We start from the raw sequence: 27,095 nt of genomic DNA, 5'->3' as shown, positions 1-27,095 counted from the left end.
AATGAGTAATGTTTAAAGATAGAGAGAAAATCCATTTTCTTTGTCTGTAAGAACAAAATCTACAATCTTTAAATCGTAAGCTTAAATGTTGCATTTTGTGAATCAATATGTACATAATATACTAAACAGTAATTTACAACTTAATGGTTTCAGATGAAAAGAGACAGAATGGATTATTCTTGGTGAGGGAGAGTAGCACAGCAGCAGGAAACTATGTACTGTCTGTGCTGTACAAAGGTGAAGTCGTTCACTATCAAATAGTGAGACATGGAGAGGATGCTTTCTTTTCAATAGGTAAATGTTAAATGTGAGCATTTATTGTATTATGTGACTATTGTATTGGAAGTATGATTTACTTCTAAGATACAGGGTTTGTCCGGAAAGTAATAGGACTGATTTTCTTCCGCCGCGACTTTACTTCGGAGCATGCACGCACCGACTGGATTCGGTAGAGGGCATTCCTGCCGAACGAACAAGCGGCTGGTCAGTTGTCTCCGAGCACCTGGAGAGTCAGGACAGGCATTTTCGCGTGACATGTTTCTGTGAGTGGTACAAGCCGAAAATGCAGCGTTCATTAGAGCAGAGGTACGCGATTAAATTCAGTGTGAAACTCGGTAAATCTGCGACAGAGACATTTGATATGATCAAGCAGGCATACCCAGATGTTGCTTTAGCAAGAAGTAGTGTGTTTCGGTGGCACCAGGCCTTTTTGGAGGGCCGGGAAGAGGTCGCTGATGAAGACCGTGCTGGAAGACCCTCGACTTCGACAAACACTGACAATGTGACTCGTGTGCGCAATGTTTTGAACTCAGACCGTCGACTAAGTATTCGTTTAATTGCCCAGATGTTAAATTTACCGAAATCTGTGGTTCATGAAATTGTGACAGAGCATTTGAACATGCGCAAGGTGTGCGCGAAGATGGTCCCAAAAGTGCTCACTGACGACCAAAAATTGCGGCGAGTGGAAATGTGCCAAGAAAATTTGAACATGTGTGAAAGTGACCCCCAATTTTTGCATAATGTAATCACAGGTGATGAGTCGTGGATCTTTCAGTACAATCCCGAAACAAAGAGGCAATCTTCCGAGTGGCACACGCCGACGTCTCCTCACCCAAAAAAGGCAATAATGAGCAAATCCAAAGTGAAAACGATGCTCATTGTCTTTTTTGACATCAAAGGCATCGTTCACCATGAATTTGTTCCTCCTGGACAAACCGTCAATGCCAAGTTTTACGTGAAAGTGCTCAAGAGACTCAAACAAAGGGTCAATCGGGTCCGACAAGACATCGCAGCCGACTGGAAGTTGCACCACGACAACGCCCCGGCTCACACCGCCTTTCTTGTGAACAGCTACTTGACCGGCATCCCAACTCTTCCACAGCTGCCCTATGTTATATATGAATATTCTTTGTATCATTATCTAGTAAGTTTAGATATATTTGCAACATGTGCACCTCACCCCATATGACGTAATGTGTCGGCTGTTTTAATCGTATGATTTTGAACAAACGGCATTGGCTACTCGAGATCACCTGACCCCCCTCTCCTTTGGTCACTGCCTCGTCCGAGCATTCCTTGAGCCGGCAGTCAGTCAACTCCCAGTCTAGCTTGCCACACCACCCCTTGTGTGGCCGTGTTTTAAGAAATGTAAAAGTGTTCTTTATTTTGATTCACCCGCCCCCGGCATAAGTACTGTTATTTAGAACAAACATAAGACCCTACAGCCCAGATGTGGCCCCCCCGGACTTTTTTTTTGTTTCCTCACCTGAAAAGGCCGATGAAAGGCAAGCATTTTGAGACGACAGAGGGGATCCAAGCAGCATGCACCGCAGCTTCTCAAGGCTATTCCGGAGAATGCCTTCTGTGACGCCTTCAATGCTTGGAAATCGCGCTGGCAGCGCTGCATCGACGCAGGAGGAGCCTATTTTGAAAGTTTTTAAAGAATTGTAACGATTGGCTCAATACATTTTTTTAAATCAACTCAGTCCTATTACTTTCCGGACAAACCCTGTATAGTTGAATATTTCTTTAGTGAAATAATATAAGCTATTTTGCACAAGTGCTAAGAGAAGTAAATATATAGAACAAGAGTACTACAATAACAACAGAGTCAGCTGTAGTAACATGATCTAGACCAGTGTTTCCCAATCTTTTTACTTGTGCGACCTACCACCGTGAATTAGAGATGTTTTGTGACCCACTGTAAGTTTATCAACAAATAAATCAACTTAAACAAGATTGTTTATATTTTTAATTTAAAATTCACTAACTAAAAACTAAGAAAATCAATGCAATTTGTGATATTTTTTACATTATTGCCAATAGCCTTAATATCAGGATTAAAGGAAGATAATTTCAATCCCAAGTTGTTTTCAACACATAGCTAATTCCTATATTTATTTATAAGTAACACCAAACGAAAAGGATCATTCATATAAATAGATTGTGGTGAAACCCATCAGTTCCATTATTGTGATTTTTCCTAATTTTGTATATTCACTTTATATTTCAACTTAGATCCAGAAACCAATAAGAATAGAATGTTTGAAAGAAGTCTTTAATTCTGAATCACATGAAATTTCAATTAGTGAATCCTCTTGAGAATGTGACACATTTTTTAAATTGTCCTCAAAAAATGGATTCCTCATCCATGAAAAGCTATCGTCAATTTTAGGAAAGTAGTTCCTAAAATTAAAAAAAAATTATTGCAGGGACCAACTATAAAAGTACATATTAGGCTACAAAGTGGATGAATGGCAGATTAAAACTAAACATAATTAAATCAGAGTTTAACATACGGTAAAATCAAATATATAAAAATAATTTTTAATTACCTAAAATTAGAAAGTAATGAAGACAAGTGCTCCTTGAATGTTGTAGCTGTTTCCTGTCTACTGTGAAATCATTAGATTCCATAAAATTGTGCATTGTTGAGAAACTGTCAAAATTATTGTTTTCAACTTCAGTTTGTCATCTTGTGATTTTTTTACTGTAGCTTCTATTTTGTTTTGCACATAAAACTTATGGATTGAGGGTGTTTAAATAGTTGAACACATCACTCAAATAAGCGAGCCTCAAAAGCCAGAATTCATCATTCAAAAGTTTAAGAAACTTAGATACTGATGTTTTTTCACAATCATCATCCATTAGAAAAGTTCTTAGTTCATCCTTTAATTCAAATAATCTGGTGAAAACTGTATCCCTTGATAACCACCTAACTCTGCAATGGAGAAGAAGATGACTATGTTCACTACCCATTTCGTTGCACAAAATAGAGAAAATTCTGGATTTTACATTTTAAACCGGTCTGGACTTAAATGTAATTTACAAGTTTCATTGCATCATCCAATGTTTCCTTCAATCTGCCATCCAAATCTTTCACAGCAAGCCTCTCTATGGAGACTACAGTGAGTCCACTTCACTAAAGGGGTACCTGGCCTAACTCTCGCAATCAGTCCTCTAAAGATGCCAGACATACCTTATGCCCCATCGGTTGTCAAGCCAATGCATTTTGACCAATCAATACCACTGTTTTTAATAAAGTTATCCAGCCATTTAAAGATCTCCCTGTGGACAATTACTTTTTTGTAAATCAATGTTTATTGAGATTTTTAAAAATATTTATATGGCATGACTGAAGAAAATAATATCATTTGAATGTGAAATGTTTTTCCTTACTAAAAATAGTTTATATAGATTTGGCTTCCACATTAAAGCTTCTCAGTTGCTGTTTGCTGAGTTGGCGAGCTCTTCCTTCCTCTTAATCTTAGAAAATAAACTCAAATTGTTTTTAAACGTCACTAGATTAACAAAAACAGCCAAGTTTGCTGTAAAAAGACTTTTAAGGTAGCCAACTCTTACAACAAAGCAACAACTCAAACATATAATCTTTATTGCCATAGTAAAAGGATTAAATTCTTCTTTATTCTTTTATGTAGTAGTAGTAGTAGTACAAACAATATTACACAATCAAATACCAGTTGTTTTGGTCTAGAGAAAAAATTCACATTTTCATTTCACTTCCTCAGCCCCACACCATAGCCCTAGCCCTCTGCACCTGTGATACAACAGCAGTTATGAGAGTATTGTGTATTGTGTGAGTACTGTGTAGGAAACACATTCCTGGGTAAATAAACAGTAGACAAATTGTTATTATACTCAGCATTGTTCACTCAAACAAGAATAACATCAGCAAGGATATACAAGGTTTGTCCAAAAAGTAACGTGAATTTTTATTTTAAAAAAATTATTTATTCGTTTACATTAATGTTATTATAATATATTAATATATTAATAATATGTTAATATTAATATATTACCCTCAAAATAGTCCCCATTAGATATTATGTACTTGTGCCAGTGATTCTTCTAATCCTCAAAACACTTCTGAAACTCAATCTTGGGATAGCTTTTACCTTTTAGCTATGTACTTTTAATGTTATCTATGCTTGTAAAACGACAGCCCTTTTAAGTTCTCTTTATTTTTTTAAATAAAAAAGGTTACACTGAGCCATGTCTGAAGAATATGAAGGCTGAACCATCAGTATAGTACTCTTTTTGACAAAAAATTCATGAACATGCAGTGAAGTGTAAGCAGATACATTGTCACAATGCAAAAGCTATCAAAATTGTAAATTGTATTTCTACAAATCCTGGCATTTTTTTGCTTCACGCAAATGGCATTGCAGGTAGTAATCCTTATTGACCATTTGAGCTTGCGGCAAGAATCCACGATGCACTATGCCATTAAAATCTAAGAACACAGTGAGCATAACCTTCACATTTGACTGCATTTATCAAGCCTTTTTCGCTCTCTGTGATCCAGAATGCCTCCACTGGGATGATTGAACCTTAGTATCAACATCCTATCCATAACCTGTTACAAGACATTTCAGTAATTCTACATCATAATTGATTTCATTTAGTGACACCTGAGCAACTTCTATTTGCCGCTGTTTTTGTTCAAAATTCAACATTTTTGGAACAAATTTTGCTGCAATACATTTCATACTTGTAACATTGGAAAAAATTATTTCATGGCGTGAGCCAATTGATATACTAACATCATTAGCGACTTCTCTGATCACAATATAGCGATTGTTCATAACAATTTTTTCCGCTTTTTTACGTTTTCATCGGTTGTTGATGTGCTGGGGTGTCTGGAGCATTCGTCATCTTCAATGTCTTCATGGCAATCTTTGAAATGTTTATAGCCTGTATCACTTGTAAACCCTTGTTTTACTCTTAGCAGACTCACCAAAGGCCTTTGTTAATATTTCCCAGACTTTGTTTGAATTAGCACTAAATTTGATACAAATTCTTTGATCCATTAAAAAAAAAAAAAACGAAAATCACTGACTTCATAAAAAACATCTAATCTTACAGCTGACCCTGAAAAAGTAAACAATTAAATAGCTGGAAATTTTATTATACTTCAGGAGCATGAGTTGTATCATAATACACAAAAATGTGGACAATCTGATTCAACAAACCCGTGAAACTTAAAAATTCCAATTACTTATTTTAACACACCTCAAATGTGTAGAACAATTAGGGCTTGCTGTGAATGGCTGTGTAATGTTTAACAAATAAATAAATACTTTCTAGTTGGTCAAACATTCTCAATGTTTGTATCTGCACTTCATTCTTACACAATTTAGATATTACTACAAATTTGCTATCTTTGAGCTTTTCAGGCCTGGATATAAGTTGAGACTAGTTTAGTCAATATTATCACTGGATTATACAAATGTTTGAATTTAACTGTAATAATTGAATTTATATTAAAAAGTACAACAAGAAAATATATGGATAATATTTTGGGTGCATGCTTACAATAATCTGTGATCTACCACCTTGCTAAATACAGCCTACTAGGAACCTTACAATGTTATGCATTCCGCTCATAAGTGAGTTTGGCACTGAGATTCCATCAAGGTGTTTGGTTGAAATTTTCATACATAAGATGTTTGTATGATCTTATTATAGATCATATGATCTTTATACAGTTTGTTTTTATGGTCTTTTTATTGATCTTTGAATCTTTGATCTCTTGATTGTAACTATTCTTAATGAATAAGTTAATAAAAATGATTTGACTTTTTTTGTTGTATTACAGATGAGACAACAATAACTCATGGGTTAGAGACACTAATAGATATGTATCAGAGGAGTGCTGATTGCCTGGTCACGAAGCTGACCGTTCCGATCAAGAAGGACCCTCCGCCCCACGACTCCCGAAGACATGGACGCACCAATCTGCTTCACAGGGCCACTAAGGAAGGTGAGTTAACTCTGCTCATATCCTTCTTTTGAAACATCCTTTTAATATTGGTCGTGTTATTTTCAAAGCTAAATGAAAATATGAGGCTTGTATTTTTAATAAGTACCATTTATATACCTACTATGTATATATATATATATATATATATATATAGTTTATGAAATTACAGTAGAATCCCACTTATCCGACGTAAATGGGACCGAGACTATCTTGGATAACGAAAAATTCGGATAATCCAGAGAGAATGTTAAATAGGTTATAAATAACAACAAACATGTTGAATTTTAAAAACAGTATTATATACGTGCCAAATTCGTATTTAAACTTCATTACAAACAGTTGTTATATAATATACAGTAATATTGAAGGTGTAAAAAAGTATTTGATTCGTTTTTGTGCTTACCTCTTTCCCCTTTTGGTCGCCGCAATGTAGCACCACTGCTGCAGTGTTAGGAGGTCAAGTGGCGTGGACTCCTGTTGCTGTTCGATGTAGGCAATGGCAGTGTCGATCGCCTTCAGTCCATCGGAATGAGACAGTTTAGGGGTGATATCGTCTGTGTCAGGTTCAAGTTCTTGCGGATTGTTGACAATGTGCACAATTGCGTCATCACTAAGTTCCATTTGAACATCTTCAATACACTACACACGGATATCTTCATTTTCTATTTGCTGATCACAAGGAAGCTGATTAGACAGTTGCGCTAATTCAGATAGGTTTTAATTATCCTCTGCTTATACATTTTCTTTATGCTTTGGCAAGTTTTCTCCACGACTTTTGTAGTGTTGAATTTTTAACTTCCTTCCAAGCCGTTGTGATCCAAAAAAATTGCATTTTTTATTGTTATTTTTTCAGAGATTCTGTAACTCTCATCCCACATCCCATTGTCTAGACGTGAAATAACCATTTGTAGATGTCTACGTATGTAGTTTTTTTCATGGTCTCAAGAACTGATTGGTCTAGGGACTGTAATAGCGAGATCACATTAGGGGGTAAAAACATGGCTTTAATATCACCACTACAAAGCTCGTCCTCATCGGGGTGTAGGTGCGTTTTACAACAATTAGGATTGATTTTCAGGGAAGCTTTCTGTGTTTTTTTTTTTATCCTCGACAACAGGGATAAACTTTTTATGAAACCATTCTTAACTCTTTGAGTGCCGCGCGTTTTGCTATATGGTATGCATAAAATACCAATTGAAAATGCCTGATTTTGCAAGGGTCTGGTTAAAAATTCATAAAATAATTATTTTTTTGTATAATGTCTTGGGTTTTTGTTTTTTTGTAGATAAATATATTTTCTTTATAAATATAATACATGGATTACTTATTTATCATTTTTATACCAATAAAAAAACCATTAACAAAAACTTTATGAGCAAAAAACATTTTGTTTTTTTATTTTGACACAACTTCAAATTTTTGATTTTTTCACTTTCAGTTATTCTATCTTATACTCCATTTAATTCTTTACAAAAAGACATATAAAAACTTTTTTATACTTATAACAATATTAAAATATGAACCGCTACAAAACTAGAAATTTTTCTAACCTGACCTAACACTTGGTGTATTGTCTACACTGCTAATACTTAAATCTAATGCCTGCAATACTATGTCTTCATTGTCAGCAATGTTTTTACGACTCATTGCTTATAAATACCACTGAACAAACACAAAAAACATAAAAACTATACAAATGTATTTAGTACTAGCTGCTTACGATCACCGTAACTCACGGTCAAGTCATGTTCTACTTACACACAGACTAGAACAACATAAACAAACGAAATAATATGAAGATACTAACACTACAAACCCATTTACACTTTAAATCTTTCAATAATTACAATCATCTGTGAAATAAACATTAGCGCAAGCAAAACATGTGGCAACTCCTCCGTGTAGCTGTCGATTCTAAACTCGCGCTCTCTTTACAACCGCCGTAAAAATCAGAATCTAACCAGAATGCAACAAAACCTTCATCAAAAGTTACGTTGAAGCTTTTGGAGTGCGTATGTATAGTCATTGAGCCAATTTAGATAAATACTATATAAAATATAAGCGTTACAGCAGAAGTTCCAAATAGCGATTCTGGCATTTCTTGCATATAATGCAGGATCGCAAATAGCGATGCTCCGGCACTCAAAGGTTTAAATATCTGCGTGTTCATCCATATGCTTTTTTTGTTTCTGTATATGGTAGGCAAACAGTTAACATTGATGTGTTTAAAGGCCCTGGGTTTGTGGGCCTTTCCAATCAGTAGAGGTCTCAGTTTAAATGTTCCTGATTGAAGCATGCTAAGATTGTAACACGCTCTTTGCTCTTCTTAAATCTTGGAGCGGATCTTTCAAATTTAGCCACCAAAGTTTTAGTCAACAGCACACGAAAATTGAGTTCAGTCTCATTGCAGTTACATATTTAGTATAATGTTAGATCAGACTTCAAAACAACTTATGGCAATTTATTTTGAAATGTTGTAGTTTCTGAAGAATCTACTGATAATTTTTCACCAACAATATTAAGATGTCTAATACGGTGCCGCTTTTTCCACCTGTTCAACCATCCATCGCTGGTTACAAAACTGTGATCACCATCCTTTACTTTTTTTGTCTTATACCAGAATTACTTTTAATTCTGTTGTCTTTGCTTTTAGTGTTACGCCGGTTATAATGCTGCCCAAACTCTGCATTTGAGTAAACCATGAAAACAAGGCTTCTGATGTCAGCTCATATTCACCTTTCTTCATTGTATTCCGCAATAAACCACTAATCCCCCCTCACACATTTATTAACGTCTGTGGCCTCCCAGAAATATGGTAATGTTGCAGGATCACTCAGTGAAAGTTCATTCTTATAGGCTATGCTCAGACGAGTCTTTTTCAAACAAACGTCGGGCGACCTAACATATATCAGCAACTGTTACGTTACCGAGGATACGTATTCTAAGAATTCACTACTTGACCTAGTAACAGCCAGAGTAGCATGCATCACAAATTGGTATAGCCGCTAGTCACATACGCATTATCTTATTATTGTACTGCAACTGCTTGATCTATAAAAAAACATTATTTATCTTCGAAGGCCTCGGTTAATATGGAGCCTCGGTTTATCGGGACTCGGATAAGCAGGAGTCTATTGTAAACTTTATTCGCTATTAACATAAAGGCACTTTTCATACCTAAAAATAACCTTTTGTATAGTGTTGTCATAGATTATTGCTGCTTGATTTACCAGTGACAGCAACACAATCATTTTGACGCTATTGTTATGTTGTGTTATAACCTACAAGATGCTTCTTCTGATTAAAAAACAAATGATAGTCACTGAGCGATAAATTGGGGATGTTTGGGGGATTATCAAATTTGCCCTAGCAAAATGCTGGATAATGAGATCTTAAGTTCATTTTGTTGCATGTGGATGAACATTACCATATAGAAAAAACATGTTTCTCAATAAAAATGTCGTAGAGAACACTTCTTGAAACGAGGAAAGTGTTTCATTTTCACTTTATCATTCACTTTCTGGAAGAAATCGTTAGTGATCATGGGCTGTCAACTTCATTTGTTATAATGAACATTCTTTTGGACATCTTTTAAGCTCTTACCCATTTGAATGCCATTTCATCACTTATAATGTTTTGTGAACATAATTGATTCAAACATTCCGACAGTAAATTTTAACTGCTTTTACCTTAGAAAATGCATAAAAGCATGTACCTCATAGTCATAGTCTGCAGAAATTTCAAATTTTTGCTGTAAATTGCAATGTAATCTGCATGTGTTTCTTATGCTGACAGATGAAGATAGACAGTGCTCAGCATGGGACACTGACACAATATTTTTAAAATCAAATCATTCTTTATTCCATATATGTACATTGTTGTACAATGAATAGAGTCAAAGACAAATAAAATCATTAAAATTATGCTATTAACTAAACAGAAACAATTTAATAGACTAGACATTTAACACTTTATCTACCAATCCCTCACTAAAAAGTTTGTCCAAAGAATAAAATAAAGATTTGAACAAATATTTGTAAATAAAATTTAAAATTTTGTATTTTTTTCCAGTTTAAGTGGTTCAGGCAAACATTCAAAAATTGTTGACCCTTAAAAGTAGTTTTTTTTTTAAGGACTATTGTTCAATACGCAATAATTATATGAGCTCTTGTGTTGTATTAGTGTCTTCTGGCATCCTCAATTGTTGTATGTATTATTTCCATACACTAACTTGACAGTTTCATAAATATATAAACTATCAAGTTTATATTTATGACTTATCAACCTTTAATATTTCTGGTTTGGAATTAAAATTGCCTTACAGTTTCCCTTAATTTAAATTAAAAATTATTCTTAATGCCATTTTTGCTGAAGCAATATCCTATCTAAATGTTTATTGGACGTTGCTCTATAAATACCGTAAGAAATGTGTGATTGAATTAAAGCATAAAACAGGGTTTTCAGTGTGTCAGTAATGCATTGCTTACTTAGCCATAAGCCTCAATATGTGTATATATTGCGTTAGAAGTTTTGTGTAGAACAATCTACATGCTTGCCCCATGTTAAATTTTGATCTATTACCAGGCCAAGAAACTCCCATTACTTGTACTTGATGAATAACTTCTTCTTCGTCAATAAAAATACTAGGATTAATTTTGACTCTTGTCTGCCTTGTTGAATGCTATAAGATTTGATTTGTTTGAATTTAGTAAAAGGTTTGTACTATTTAAAAAATCTTTATTTAATGATAGCCCAATATGAGATGACATTTCAATACTTTCCTGAGTTTTGCCACATACTATACCACTTGTGTAGTATTGTGGAAATACTGGGAAAATGGGATATAGAATTCTTTATTTTAATTTATTTATTTGTGTCGTCCTTATCACAATTGTAATTTCTAACTTGTTATTAAGTATAATTACATTGTTTAAAAATTATATTACAGGTATTTAACCTTTATTTTATTTATTTTTGTTTCTCTTCTTTTATAATAAAACAACATGGAAATGAAATGTATATTAGTATCAGCATTAGAAGACGGAGATATGGAGCTAAATAATATGCCTTTTCTGAGATGACTCTCTAGCAAGTGGTATATGTATTTTTCAAATTATGTACTTTTTTAACTTAGATTGTTTTCCTTCTTAAGTGATGCTTAAGTTACTGAAAAGCATGTTATTTACAGTAGGTAAGTTAGTTTCATAGCTGTTGTAGCTAATTTTTAAACTCATAAAATGTGTTTGTATGTAACTGACCTAATGATTTTAGTAAATTCTTTGGCTTAGGTAACTACACAGTCGCATCAGAGCTACTGAAATGTGGATACAGGAGCTTAGAAGCAAAGAATGAAGAAGGGCAGACTGCTGTTCATCTTGCATGTAGACTAGGAATAAATAACATCTTAGAAAAACTCATAAACAGTGGAATCACTACAAATTGTCTGGAGAAATTGGTGAATTGTAGGGATACAGATGGCTACACACCTTTACATGTGAGTATATTTACAGTTGCTTTAAAATACATAGATTTCTTAATATAATAACCTTTAATTTTGACAAGTCGTGTAGTGAATCAAATAAAGAGAAAATATTGTGACTTATGTACTGGTTTTGAATTAAAACAGGTTAAGATATTATATTGTTTCTTCTATTTTCAATATCTACAAATAAATAATAACTAAATTGTGTAATTAAAATCATCTTATTTGATTTATATTTATTGTTTCTTTTTTCAAAACTGTATTAATTCATTTTAAAAGTCAGTTATTGTGTGTTGAAAAATATAGGGTAACTGCTTTTATAAAATAAATTTAATTTAAGTGTAAGTTAATCATCAGTATAATCTTGCTATTGGAGGCTTTGATATACTGGCAGTTAAATTGTAATTTAAAAGAGAAAACATTATACAAGGGCTGCTATTTATATTTGTGGCCTAAGAATGAAAACACAAGCATTTAAAGACAAAATCTATTTTATTGTTTTTCAAAATATTCTCCATGAAGATCAATACACTTTACCATGCGTTGGAAACAATTTTCAAAGCACTTTTTCCACTCCGATTTAAGTACTTCTAAAACATGGGTTTTGAATACAGAAACTGCTTCTTCAGGTGTAGAAAACCGTTGTCCACATAGTTTTTTCTTGATGTTCGGAAACAAAAAGAAGTCATTAGGTGCCAAATCAGGACTGTACGGCGGATGACCCATCAATTCAATGTTTTGCCTAGTCAAAAACTCCATTGTTTCAGCCGATCCGTGGCAGCTCGCATTGTCGTGATGCAGAATGATGCGTCTTTTCTTTGACTTTTCCCGAAGTTTCTCAAAGACTTCTGGCAAACAAATAGTGGTGTACCATTCCGAATTAACCGTCTTACGTTGCTCTAATGCCACAGTCGCCACATGACCGGTTATGCCAAAGAAACAGGCAACCATTTGCTTTGATGTGCTTCTTCCTCGAACAACTTTGATTGGATTTGGCTCTTCTTGAAAGACCCATACGGTAGATTGCTGTTTTGTTTCAGGATCATATGAGTATATCCATGATTCGTCACCTGTGCAGATATTATAAACTGCTTTTGATGCACCTTGAGTGAATTTCTGCAACATTTTCTTGCACCAATCAACACGAGCATCCTTTTGCGCGTTTGTCAGGCTATGCGGTATCCAACGTAAACAAACCTTTTTCACATGCAAATGTTCATGCAAGATCGTATTGATGCTTGTCATAATAATGCCTAAAGAAGCCTCAATCTCGCGATATGTTACATGACGATCATGTTTTATCAGGTCATGCACAGCATCGACGTTTTCTGGCACTACAACCGTTGTTGGACGACCTTCACGGGATTCGTCCTTGAGTGATTGTCGGCCACGATTGAATTTGTTATACCAGTTTTTAATGGTGCTGTAAGAAGGTGCTTCATTACCATATAAGTAATTAAGTTCATATAAGCACTGTTGTCGTGTCAGGCCACGTCGAAAGTTATGAAAAATTATTGCACGAAAATGTTCACAAGTTAACTCCATTTTCTCCTAAGATTACTTTTTCAACGTGCTATCACTAACACTACCAACAATAAAATGATAAAATGTTTTCGTTGAGGTTATGTTTATCAATGTGAAGGTTGCACTGGAAACATCAGCTGGTGCCTAGCAGCAATCAGTGTTGCCAAGGCCAGAAATATAAATAGCAGCCCTTGTATTATACTATTATGTTATGTTATCATAACTATTGTTTTGATGTAATAATAATTAGTATATTTTGTTATAAAAGCTGCTGTTGGAATCTGTATTGATGAGGTGAGATAAAAAATGTAATTTTTACCTAATATTGTACATTATTAATCAAAAATACTATTGTTAAGTCCCATATACATTTAAAAAGTGATTGAATATCAGAAATGTTAGTTGAGAACTGTTATCAGTGTTATTATCGGGGATCTCCTTACAAGACGATGTTAAATATACGCTTGAGTTCCGAGAGTCTCGCTCCAAGACCACACATTTATGCAAAGAGTGTCAGAGATTCGGAACGAGACGGTTTCTATTCTATTTGTACTATGGCTTTGAAATATCTAATACTGGCTGACATCATACCAAAGGCTAAAATATGAACTGAACCATTTCAGCAGTTCATGTTTCTCTTTTGTACTGCCGCTAGATGACGTATACAACTAAAAATAGAACTCTTTCTCAGTTCTTTTGGCAGTGTCATGACTAGTAGTAGAGCATTGTTTACTTTTTGTAATTACGCGTTTTTATTAATTTAAAAGTGTTTTTAAGTTAACATAGTTTTTTCAAATGAATAAGATAAGAGATGAAAGTCACATGAGAAAACTTTTAGAAGACATCAGCGCTGGGTGATGTGTCTGTAGATCCGAATGTCCACGTAGAAAGTGTTGTGGAATTTATTGGAGGAAGATCTCGTGGAGTTGCCTTTTAAAACTACAGAAAACAAAGACATTTAGGAACCTGGTCCAAGTTTTCGGCTGACTAGTACGAAAAACATTTGTTGCCTTGGCCTACAGACACTGATAGTGATTCCAGTGAACAATACTGATGAGGATAAGGATTATCATCCTTCACAGATCTTGAATCAATCTCAATCCAAACTAAGAGTAGGCCTAAAGATTCAAAGAGGGAAAAAGTTGTAGGCAGAGATAAAGTTATTTCTACCTGTACTCCAATAAAAAAACGTAAGATGATGAATTTGGAACCAATACATTTTTTTAGGCTTATTTTCGAAAGTGACCCTGAGGATTTAAAACTCCAATTCAAGTGACTTTGATGAGGACTTACCTTCCAGTGATGAAAATGAGGATGACACCTGGTATGAGGTGGGCTCGTGACATTTTTCCTAATGTATCAGTAGATTTTCTGGAGTCTACTGGCCCCAAATATGTGCCAAACAAGGATGCTCCTCCTCTTTATTTTTGTCATAATATTTTACACAATACACAATGTACTTGATGCTACAAGAGACCAATAGGTACACAAATCAGTGTTTGGTATCACTAATGCTATCCGAACACTCGCGTATGACAGACTGGCTGTTAGTGCTCCTGAAATGAAGGCGTTCATCACTTGTATTTTGAACATGGCACTAAACAAGAAACTATCCATCTTTGCTTATTTTTTGACAACTGGATGTAGTGCCACACCTTGGTTTTCTCATATGTTTACCAGGAATTGATTCCAGCTGATACTGCAATTCTTCCACCTTGTAGACATCACAAAAGTTTCACCCAATGATCCATGTGCAAAATTTGCACCAGTTGTGTGGATCATGCAAACAACCTCTTTAAGCAGTACTTTGTACCTAACTGTCAACTTTCAGTCGATGAAAGTTTGTCACGAAAAGTTACACATTGCCTATTCCATTTTACCAAAGATGCAGCACCACAGGTGGGATGTAAAATTGTGGGTATTGTGTGACTCTGTTACCAACTACTGCCTCAGCTTCTACGTCTACAAGGGTGCTAAAAGTGCAGAAGAAAAGGTAGCACAAAACTAGAAGGGACAGGCATTTGTAGTGGCCCAGAGGCTACTTGACTCAGGTAATACCTCACTAAAGGCCATCATGTGTATGTTGACTTCTTTTCTTCTGTGCCATCATCTCAGCTCTCAGTACATATACAACTGGTACCACAAGAATAAATAGAGAAGTTTTTACCCACAGCCATAAAAAACAAATTTAATGTTGGTAAAACTTGTTTCTACAAAAATAGGAATCTTCTTCTCTGTGGTTATAGAGAAAAGAGGAACCAGAAAAAACAGGTACTACTTCTCTCCTCCAAGACCCAACCTACTGTCACTGAGGTAAAGAAAAAGTAAAAAGAGAAGCAAGAGAACAAGGTTGTAAAGAAACCAGACATTATTTTAGATTATAATAAGTATATGGTGGGTAATGATGTGGCAGACATGATGTTGTACTACACGTGCCTGGACGAACTGGGAACTATAAAATTTTGGAAGAAGGTGTGCTTTAATATCTTTTGCTAGAATGGTGAAGAATTCTTCCATCCTATAATCGGGAAACTATTAGACCTGCTATTTGGCCACCACAGAAACCGATGTCTCTGTATAAGTTTACCGAAGCTATTATCAATGACATAGTAAGGAGTGGCTATCCCACAAGCACCAAGATGAAGGACATTGGGGAATAATGCATGTTATTCAAAATAATTTTATCGAATTCTTTGGTCACAAAATGGGGGGGAGGGGTCAGTTGAAACGGAGTCTCTATCTTCACTTGTTATACTGCTAGAATAAGTGGTCCATGTGGTCTGTATATCTAGAACTTATTATTTCAGTGTCCATGGTTAATAAATCCAAAAGTGAATAAAACATTTACTTGTCCTTATTTCATGTTTTGTGAGTGTAGGACAATACATTTCTGGTTTGAATTAATTACATTTCTGGCACTGCAGATGAGTTTGCGGCCCTGTTGTCCACGTCAAGAAAATATATACGTATAAAAGTCTTGGAAACGTACTTTGGCCAAAAAGCGTCAACTTCCAACCTAAGGTATTTCCAGTCCCATAGTTGAGTGTGCCTTGTTGCCTCGATCAAAAAAATATACAACAAAAACCAACTTCAATCACAAAGTGTCTACTTTTGGTCCTTGTAATTTACTCCCAGTCTATTTCTAGTGCCATAATTTGAGTGCCTTGTTGTCCATTGAAGAAAATGTATGTACATATGTAGGATTGAGGAGCCCTATGTCTACAGCCTTTTTATCATCAAATGGGTTTAAAATGTTTATTCCAACCATTTAAATTCACTTCTGGTCTATTGTATTTATGATGCCATATTAGTATTAACACATTATGATCGTTTATAAGTGTTATGTGATAGAAGTCTTATTGTTTTTTGTGTCTGAAAAAGAATGGCTTGTTGAAGCATGTTTGTTTCCATCCCTCTTTTCTCCTGTAGGCACATTGAAAATGTAATACACTATGTTAAGGAAGCCAACAAATGTAGTAACCTATTTGCAACCATTCACTGCTTTTTTCATTATGGTACATTGTTTTAACAACAATTCAATATTAATCCCAATGCATTAATGTTTTTAATTTGTCATTTGTGCAATCTGTAGTAAAAAGTAGATAGTAAAATTGTCTCTGCAATCTGCATGTTTTCTAAAATTTAAATGTCTACAAATGTTAATGTCTCTTTGGCAGACTTCAGGTGAAAGTGTCAACAGCTGTTAAGTGTCAGTTCACTTTGGATTATGTGTTGTAAATAATTTAATTATTTTCCCGATTTCTTAAATACTCTAAGAAACTTTTCTCTTCTTATAAACCTTCTTCAGACTTCAAGGAATATTAAAAAAAAGAACTAGCTGAGTTGGTGTAGCCGTTCCTGAGATTATCGCTTAGCAACACATTTAGAAATTCATTTTTATACAGTAGATAAAGACATCACCTGACTTGTAACCAATTAAATAGTCAGTAGCCAAATATTTATTGCAGAGACAAAAAATATTAATTTGTATTGGAAATGTTAAGTATCTAACAATTTGGACAAACATACCACATCAAACTCTCATTCAAACATATATTTTGGCACTCACTCTGCTCCATTCATCATCGGTTTTTTCTCACCTCAATTCTGGTAAGTTTTCTGATTGTGCAGTCTCTCACTTATAAGCCAAAAACTCATTCATTCTATAAAACGCGTTCTACTCTAAAAAGCGTTTCAAAACTAGTTTTAATCCTCGGCGAGTTTCTTATTTCACTTGGCAAATTCATTTATTCATTGCTGAGATGAACTCTTATCTGTGAAGGTAAGCATTCATGAGCTACCGTCCTATGTCTCCCTACAAAGTACACAAAGTAACGTACAATATTACTTTGTTTGTAAAATGTAGAGGCTTGGCAGAGTCAACATTTGCAATCTTTTGAAATCTGATTGTGTAGATTCATTAAAACAAAAAGTCGTATCATCAGCATACTGCACGAATCCTCCATGTGGTAGTGATGATTCTATACCATTGACATAGAGTAGGAAGAGAATAGGACTGATAGTGGATCCTTGTAGGACTCATTTTCATTAAATTAAAAACATGGTTTGAAATTTGAACAACTTGAGATCAGTGACTTAAAAAATAATCTAAGTCACAAGAGAGGCATGCCATGAGACTTAGTTTGTCAAGCAGCTTGAGATGGTCAACATAATCGGATGCCTTAGATAAATTGAAAAACACACGTAAGGTAAAATTTCTACCCTCATCTCGACAAGAATTACAACTGCGTCTACCGATGATTTGCCCTTTCTGAACCCGAATTGGTCATTAGAGAGTTGGTTTTGTTTGTTAAGAAAATGAATCATTCATATTAAACAAAGCTTTTCAAATATTTTCCTGAATATTGACAAAATCGAGAAAGACCAATTAATTATTTATGAACATTATTTGAACATTAGAATTACTTTAGAAATTTTTAGGAGTGAGGGGAAAACTTCTGTACAAAATGACAGATTAACTAATGTAATCAAATGTCTCACACTGTGCTTGGAGCATTGCTTGATGAACCACATTGACATTGAATTGAGATAATTAGACCTTTTCGCTGGAAACTACTGAATGATTATATTTATCTCTGCCTCAACAAACGGGTGTCAGCACCATTGAGGTAACTGGGTTTTGTCTTTGCATAGAATTTATTTGGGTGCTGATGGACGAAGGTCTTGCTCACATGCAACAGTTGTAAAAACTGAAATCCATTAGGCACCTCATCCAAGTCGGTCTCTAATTGTAATATGAGCTTTTTCGAATCTTTAACTTTATGTATTGTTTAATAATGTCCAAATGGTTTTTGTAATATTTTTGACAAAATTAATCAAATTTAGGATATTGTGTGCTGTTGCAGCTTTAATCATTTTTCAGTAAATCTTTTTTATAATTCTGGAAAAAAACCAGGATTTCTTTGGTAATGTACTGTATTTAATTTTTATGATTTTCTGATAAACTTTAATAGTTTTTGTAAAACAGCAGATTTAAATGAAAATTATAACAATTATCAATACAATTTTAACCGCTGCTCTGCAAGTTGAAGAGTTTAAAAAATGCCCACTTTATTTTTGAAAGTGAAGCTTTAAGGATAGAAATATTTTCTGACCTCATATCTCTCTCTTTTGCAAATTTTGGGCTCCCATTTGAACTTCTCCCCACTATTAATTACTTCTTGACCATAGTGATCTGAAATCGCTATATTAATGACATATACTGTGACAGTGTTTGGGAAGGTTTGAAATGATGCAGATTGAGTCGTTACTGTTATTCTTGTGGGGATTTTGACTAACAGTTAAAGATCAAAAGACCTTAATAAATAGGCTAAACATTTGGTGGATTGGTGGTTGTTGTCCAAAGCTGTTTAAACCGCCCATCAGGATGAAATTATGGACATAGAAAGTCAGGGCTGTCAGTAAGGATTCTAATTTTTTTAAATATATCTTTGTTTCCACTTGGAAGCCTGTAGATGCCAATGACGACCAATTTTGAATGTAAAGTTTAATTCTGACTGCTTCAAAATGTTTGTCTGTTTTTTTAATGAAATAGATTGAGCAATAGATTCTCTTTGTTTCTTCTTATATTTCTTTCATGACTAACTCATTTTTTGTTCTTTATTCATTTTGGAATTTAACTTCCTCGAATCGATAAACGGTTCGTTCGTATCTGTTGCTGACCAATACTGTACCGCCTTCACCAACAGTAATCCACGTATTCTTGGCAGTAATTCCACCACACTCATAGAACTTGACCTCAGCTCGTAGACTCTGGACTCTAGCTTCCAGCACCTCACTGATAGTCCTCAGAGTAGTGACAACACCTTGAGACTCTCATTAAGGCATTTAACAGTATCCAAAGAGTCACATTATAGGGGCGCAGTCAATTGTAGGTGTGCACTTTGACATTTGAGTTCGTAATTTTGAGCAGAAAATGTGCCTGTAAACTGCATCCTTGTGACTCGATTGGAAAACGCGTACTCTACCACTCCATTGAGTCAGACACGAGGCTGATGCAGTTTACGTAAAAATTATATATTTTAATTTCATTCAAAAAAAAAAACAAAAATATGTAAATTTGTCAAGTGGTTATTGAACAGCAATTGTTTTCCAAAAAGCTTGCAAATGTACAAAAAACACCTTGTAAATGATATAACTGTTTCTGTGTATTTGGATGATCTAGATTTAATTTACACAAAAAGCACTGATAAAGATATATTATGTTATTAGTAATTTTGATATTATTGATAATAGTATTATTATTATTAGTCCTTTCTGCAAATTGATAGAATCCTAAATGCGTAATTGTTATGCTATAAATAATAAAGATTGAAATTTTTGAACTATTATTTGTGATGATTCAAATCCCAAAGATAATTTTTCAAGTTGATTTGATATTATTAAATATTTTATAGGTGTCATTGAAATGTAACTCATTTCAAATTTCCTAAATATTTAAATTAGTTTATACCAGCGATGTTTGACTACTCAACATTTTCCCAGAGCATAATTTTTTAGTGATAAATTTTCCTGGTACATGATTCCTTCAATACCATTTTGTTTTTATATAATTTAACTTATAAATTGAAGTAGGCGTAGTAAATATTTATTATTTCATCAATAATTATAGAAGTACAAATATAGATCAACAATGTAGAAGCTATGAGAAATCGGTGACTACTGGCAGTCTATATCTATATTGCAATACAGCCAGCACCAACTATAGTTAGTTAGACTTTCTAATTAAATTTAAAAGTGAACAAATATTTTTTAAAAATTGTTTATTTATTAGTGTCCTACATCATACATCTTTTTGAATACCCATATTTTCATACAACTTTCAATACTTGCACGCAGTCCACTTTTGATGTTTTAAAGTAAGTAGCAAAATTTAGATGAAAACATACAATCCCAACAAAAACTGAACAGATCTGTTGTCTCATTTACACTGGTTGGCAAATTCTGGATAAAACTGTAAACTCATGCACTTAGACAGCAGCAGTGGAGACGGTCGAGACATGTTTTCTGCAATTCTACTGTTTTTTCTTAATGTGGTGCACAAAGGGCTAGATATATGTTGTAATTTTATTTTATTTATTTTTGTACAGTTTTCAAATTTTATTTTTCTATTTAATGTTATGGCTTTGTACCATCTAAATTTCTTTCTTTCAGATTTCTCTGAGTTGACAAATATTTTCTACAAGCAAAGCTCATATTATTGAATATATTCTGCACCCGTGATTTACACGGACTACTAAATAGAACATTAATTTACTGTAATATTTATATATTCTTCTAATTTTGAATATAACTCTTTAAAGACTTGTAACATCTTTAAGGTCTTAGAAAGGAAATAGCTCTGACTGATATATTCACTTTGTAATCATCATCACTCTTCAATAGTTTTCCTGTACTCTGGCACTGATAATAATTATTATTAAATGTGCTGTTAGTGTTATATATTGTGATTTAATAGAATATAATTTTTTAATACTAAAATACATAATACAATTTTTTTAAAGAATAGTATGCAAAATCAGAACTATGATTGCAATGTGTTAGAAATATAGAATTCTTTCATAAAATAAATATAATTATGAAATTTAGTATGTTGTGACTCTGGTTGGAATTATCTTCATCATGAGCATCATAGCAAGAAAAAAAAGTTACAATTCACCAAAAGAAGATAAAAATATTTCAAGTTGAATACTGTTATTTATAAGAATGCTACATTAATTAAGGTTATTATAATATGCAATAAACAGTTCTTTGAAACCTTTCTGTTTTAATTAGAAGCATTTCAAAAATATAGTTTACAATAAAGATCATGATGAATTATTTATGTTTAATTTTTGTTTCAGTATGCTTGTCAAAGTAATTTGCCAAATACTGTCTGCTTACTAATCACCAAGGGAAAAGCAAATGTCCAGATCCGCAATCCTTCAACAGGTTAGGCACAAGTATTATAATTGCTAATAGATCTAATTTTCTCATTTTATCCATCAATTATTGCAATATTGAGTGTTTCATCCATCCAAATTCTTTGGAAAATATTCTTCAAACACATTTACTACTTATTAAAATGATCAAAGTAAGTTTTTTTTCCAACATGATTATTAATGATTTAGTTTGTGTTATTCAATAATTTTGATTGTTTGCCTTTCTTATCAATATAATATTGTTTCTATGGTACTTCTGCATTATACGAAGGCTACTCTGTCCCCATCTGCTACTTTTATTACACAGTATAAGTAGGTAAACATGATCTTGGTGGATTCGGTTAGAGAGGAGTCCATAGATGCTCAAAAACGCATAAACATTAGCCTACTTTTTTTACAGTATGATGTACATATTTTATCGTTTTTTATTTGCAATATTTCATATGATATCTGTGGACTAACTATTAAATCATAACTTTGATTTATTTTTATTTGATTGTTTTTGTCACGTATAATCAGATAGATTATCCATATTTATGAATAATTGTTTACCTGAAAACATTATTATCATTATTTATTTTACAACTATAGTACTTTATAAATATATTTTCTCACTAGTGCTATTAGTTTTGCATGGCAAGAAAAGTGCATTTATTAATGATTTGGTTATTTTACTATGAGGAGCATGTCAAAATTACACCTAAATTTTGGTACCAGTTTTGCCTGATCAAATATTATTGTGTTCGCTGTAAAAAATATTACTGAAATATAAACTTCTTGCTTTATTCTAGCTTGACATGTAAATTAATACAAAATTAAACTAACTTTTAATTAGCTTAAAAGAGTAAATGACTTCCTACATTTATTCCAATCCATAATCTGATTAAAATAATATCTACTAAAAATTTGTAATAATAAACGCTATTAATATTGAAATAATTACTTGGAACATAAGAAAGTATATAATGTATAGTCTATACCAGGGGTGCCCAACCTTTTTTACCCAAGGACCACATTGTAAAGCCTTTATGGCCAGGCGGGCCAACATCCCAGGGGATTTGGAACCCCAAACAAAACGTATTGCCCGGGGTTTGTTCCAGAAATCTTGTGCAAAATATGAGTTTTAAGGTTATTTGGCCCTTGTTTCCTGATTATTGTAATTTCTTATTATTTATTAGTTGTTAGGTAAAGGTTTATAATATATTATGTTTTTAGGTTCTTTTAGTAGAAATAAATATAAACCCAGACTTTTGGATGTTTGCTCTAATTCTGAGGGAACAATAAAAAAGTCACCAATAAATTGAATACATTGATTTTAATTAAGCCTACTAGGATACTAGGACATACAAATTACGTGGCGAGTGGTGACATTGAGTTGGGTAGGGGTTACGTCGCCGCACCGCGCGCTGTGCCGTGCTTTACGCGCGCTCTATTCGCCAGCCGGCAGCCACCACCGTAGTCAGTGAAATCTGTCTGCAACTACTTTACTTCTTTCAACACTCATACTCCACCAAATGAATACGGCTCGTTCTACGTGAAATCGGCTGGACTGCTTGGTTCTCAAAATTTGTATTTATTTAATATTTCAAATGCTTGTAAACAAATTTGGTTGTTTTGGCAACAAGGCGGGCCACATAAAACTGACTCGCGGGCCGAATCCGGCCCGCGGGCCGTAGGTTGGGCAGCCCTGGTCTATACAAATAATCAATAATCAACTATGAGATCAATTTTTTTGTTTAAAAACATAATTTTTAGTAATGGGATTAAGATTCTACTTGACTGCAGGAATAATTAATTTACTTTTTTCAGTTTTTAAAACATGTCAATTTTTTATTTACTCATTTTCTACATTTTAGTGTTGCATAATCAGTTTTAATACAAAAAATTTTAATCTTATGTAAAAATAATATAAAACTAATATTGATTTACAGTTAACAAACATAATAATATTTATTGCTCTGAAACATTATTAATTGTGATGTCCAAGATGGTTTAATTGTTCATAATTTCTACAAACAGTTCTACGTCGAACACACTGGCATTCACATTTCAAGAAGAGTGGAGCGTTGGCCACTATCAGCGATCTCTGGATCCTTCCATTGCTCCCACATATCTATGTCACTGCTGTCGGCTGCAATCCTTTAGTGGTGGGTGGTTGTTTGCGATCGTTGTGCCTGCACATTGCGATGGGCCAGCTCGCGCTCCCTCGTGTGAACCACTTCATAATGTTATTCAATACCATATTTAGGCCAGTTTCACAAAGGCCACAAAATGTTGGAACTCAGCTTTTCGCTCTCTATCACTGACTGCTCTATTGGACTTATGGAGTTGCAAACAATTAGTGAGCATCGGTGCTTTCACACGAAGTGGTCTATTTCAGTGTTTAGTGCAAAAACACACCATGGGCTTGTAAGTCTGTTGCTGATTCTTACCCCTCAACTCTCCTTGAATACAGGTGTTTTACATTTCAGTTCTGATGTTATCACTTGTTAAAAAAGGGTGACAAACTTTGAACGGCTTATGATAGAAGTAGAGTGTAGTCGTATGTTTCTGGAATCGAGAAACAAGTTAGTATTCCACATTAGTTTGTAAAATGGTTTTTCAGACATTTGGTAATGATTTTTAAAAATTCTGGCATCTTCCTCAAGTTCTGAGTGCAGTAACATTAGATGAATCTGACTTGATAGAAATCTGGAGCTTAAGATGGAATAAACTATAAATTGTCTTGCCACACTTCAGTTTCTTCTTCATTGCCTTAAATAAAAAAACAGCAAAGCATTATAAAAATAAAAATTATTCTTAGTTGATGTTGTTTTAGCAAGAGACTACTGCTGAATGAGGCAGGGAAGGGTAAATTGAATCGCAGTAGAATGCTGAAACTTGAGTTGGCCATCATAAAGGATCCTGCGATTTCGCTGCAATAGCTAACAGCTTTTATTTACGTTCCGTCAGTGTTTTGAAATCGCTCTAAATTGCACCAGGACTAAACGCCACGAGTTGTCGTAATTAGGCTTATGCAATTAAATGTTTGTGCAATTCTCACTTGTATGATCCGCTCCTACGGGCCGCTTAATAGTAAGAGCTCTGATATGATACCAGCAGCAAATTGTATCCTCTTTCATGCTCATTATTTTAAAAACCATACTGTTGGATGCTACCGCCTCTTGCTGCTTGTGTCAATTCCAAAAAATAAACCATTCCTGCACCAATCGTCGACATTGTTAGTGAAATAAGGAAAACTTTTATATAGTTTGCTGTCTCTGAGAAATGAAACACCTGTATTCAAGCTGAATTGAGATGCTAGAACAACAGATGACAAATGGCATTCCAACTGCCATAACCCACAAACTGTTATTAATACTTCTCTTAACAACAATTAACAACAATTTCTCTCTTTTCTTCACACTATCTATCAAGACCATTTAAAGAAAAAAAAAAATTACTTCAGTGACTCAAGATATAAGACAAACTAACCATTTCTCACATACAATGGTTTAATGACGTCATTAGGACAGCCAACTCACAAGAAATAGTGACGTATTAGACTTTGTAATAGCATCCAGCTTGTACAGCAGAAGCACACAGTACAGAGCGAGGTCACAGACGGGAGCGGTGACCCAGCATCTGCTGACAGTGCAACCTCAGCACCTGACCACACACAACTGCTCTGCCTCGACCACCTTGCTAGCTGTGATTAATTATTCATTCTAGCAAATCCTATACTCAATCCTATACACCTCAATACAGCCAGCACTTGGTTGGTTGGAGTGTATTAATATTTTAATCTGATTGACTACTTTATTCTGACTGAAGCAATCAGCCAAAGCTCCACCAAAAAAACTGTATTAACATTTTAATCTGATTGACTACTTTATTCTGACTGAAGCAATCAGCCAAAGCTCCACCAAAAAAACTGTATTAATATTTTAAATCTGATTGACTATTCTATTCTGACTGAAGCAACCAGCCAAAGCTTCACCAAAAAAACTGTATTAATATTTTGATCTGATTGACTACTTCTATTCTGACTGAAGCAATCAGCCAAAGGTCCACCAAAAAACTGTATTAATATTCTAATCTGATTGACAACTTTACCAACATAAACCGGAAGAAGCCAGTCAAAATCTCAACAAAACACTGAAAATATCTGACCTTGGTGCAGTAATAGACACACCAGCTGAATACACACTCACTGTCCTTAGACATAAACAACACTCTATAATGTGCACTGCATTGTTGACAGGGGAATCGTTAGCCTAATTCAACACCGAATTTAAACTGCTACAATTTTTATCATCTGGCCTCAAGAATTATTCAATGACCTCAAGAAATTTGACATAGTTATATACCAGCTTTATTATATATTTTCATTTATACATTTCTATAATTTTACATACCATAAAATGCCACCAACTAAATATCCTTGTGGTACATGTACTATTGGGGTCAAGTATTCTGGAATAAAGTGCACGGGCCACTGCCAAATGTGGTACCATGCAGAGTGTGTAAATATTTCTAGAAAGAACCTCACAAAAATGTCAAAGCCAGATGTCGAGCCCTGGATTTGCAGTGACTGCAAAACAGTATATACCCCAGCTAGATCTCCCAACAAAAAAATCTCATCTCCACAAAGTAAATCTTCCCCAGGCCCTGAAAGCTTAGCTGTTATTCAAAGAAAAATTCAACTTTTTGATGAACAAGAGGGCCAGGACTTGGAAACCTCCCTGGCACTAGCTGCTGAGGCAGGCAGTCTTCTTGTTCAGGAAAATGAGGAACTTAAACAGGAACTGCACAATAGCAGAACCGAAAACGCTAATCTGCAAACTGAAGTATGCAGATTGAAAAACTGCTTTGAAAGATGCCGAAGACCTGGAGGATGTTCTGAAACTCTCTGAAAATACAAATGCAACTCTACAAGATAGAAATCAAGAACTCCATCTCGAAACCCAACATCTAAACAGAAAATTAAACCAAGAAATGTGTCTAAAAGAAGAAATCATTATCCACAAGCGGGGAGAGCGACAAGCATATGTTAAACAGCACTATTAACGACTTACAGAGACAACTGAAAAGAAAACTCTTTTAAGTTCGAACAAGACACTATTTTACTTAAAACTCAAATACAAAGTTCATCTTGTACAGAAGAAACACTTAAAAAAGGAAATTGAAACCAAGAATGATAACCTTATGACCTTACAGACGGAGTACGACCTCTTATGCAGGAAACTGAAGGATCAAGAGGAAAAAATCAAATCCTGCATATCAACCTTCCTTACCAATGTGAAAAATAATTTTTCATTCTGACATCTCACTACTTGGCATCAGTTCTACAAATGAAAAACAGGCAGTAGGTGTAAAACAAAAA

General features: G+C 34.2%; 1 protein-coding gene across 2 annotated transcripts in view; it reads left to right on the top strand.

Annotated features, from left to right (window-relative positions):
• Positions 1-27,095, top strand: part of LOC124362684 (tyrosine-protein kinase Shark-like) — a 66,274-nt gene that overhangs the window by 15,051 nt on the left and 24,128 nt on the right. The window contains exons 3-6 of one of the 2 annotated variants that reach the window (XM_046817387.1): positions 154-294; positions 6,119-6,283; positions 11,572-11,777; positions 21,653-21,740. In XM_046817387.1, coding sequence (XP_046673343.1) covers positions 154-294; positions 6,119-6,283; positions 11,572-11,777; positions 21,653-21,740 — 600 coding nt within the window. Of the gene's footprint in view, positions 1-153; positions 308-6,118; positions 6,284-11,571; positions 11,778-21,652; positions 21,741-27,095 lie in introns of those variants that run through there. The other variant, XM_046817388.1, reaches the window with a different exon arrangement.

This window comes from Homalodisca vitripennis, chromosome 5, assembly GCF_021130785.1.
Source record: "Homalodisca vitripennis isolate AUS2020 chromosome 5, UT_GWSS_2.1, whole genome shotgun sequence".
Taxonomy (NCBI): domain Eukaryota; kingdom Metazoa; phylum Arthropoda; class Insecta; order Hemiptera; family Cicadellidae; genus Homalodisca; species Homalodisca vitripennis.
The sequence above is the reverse complement of the archived record's forward strand: the minus strand, read 5'-3'. Positions and strand labels throughout refer to the sequence as shown.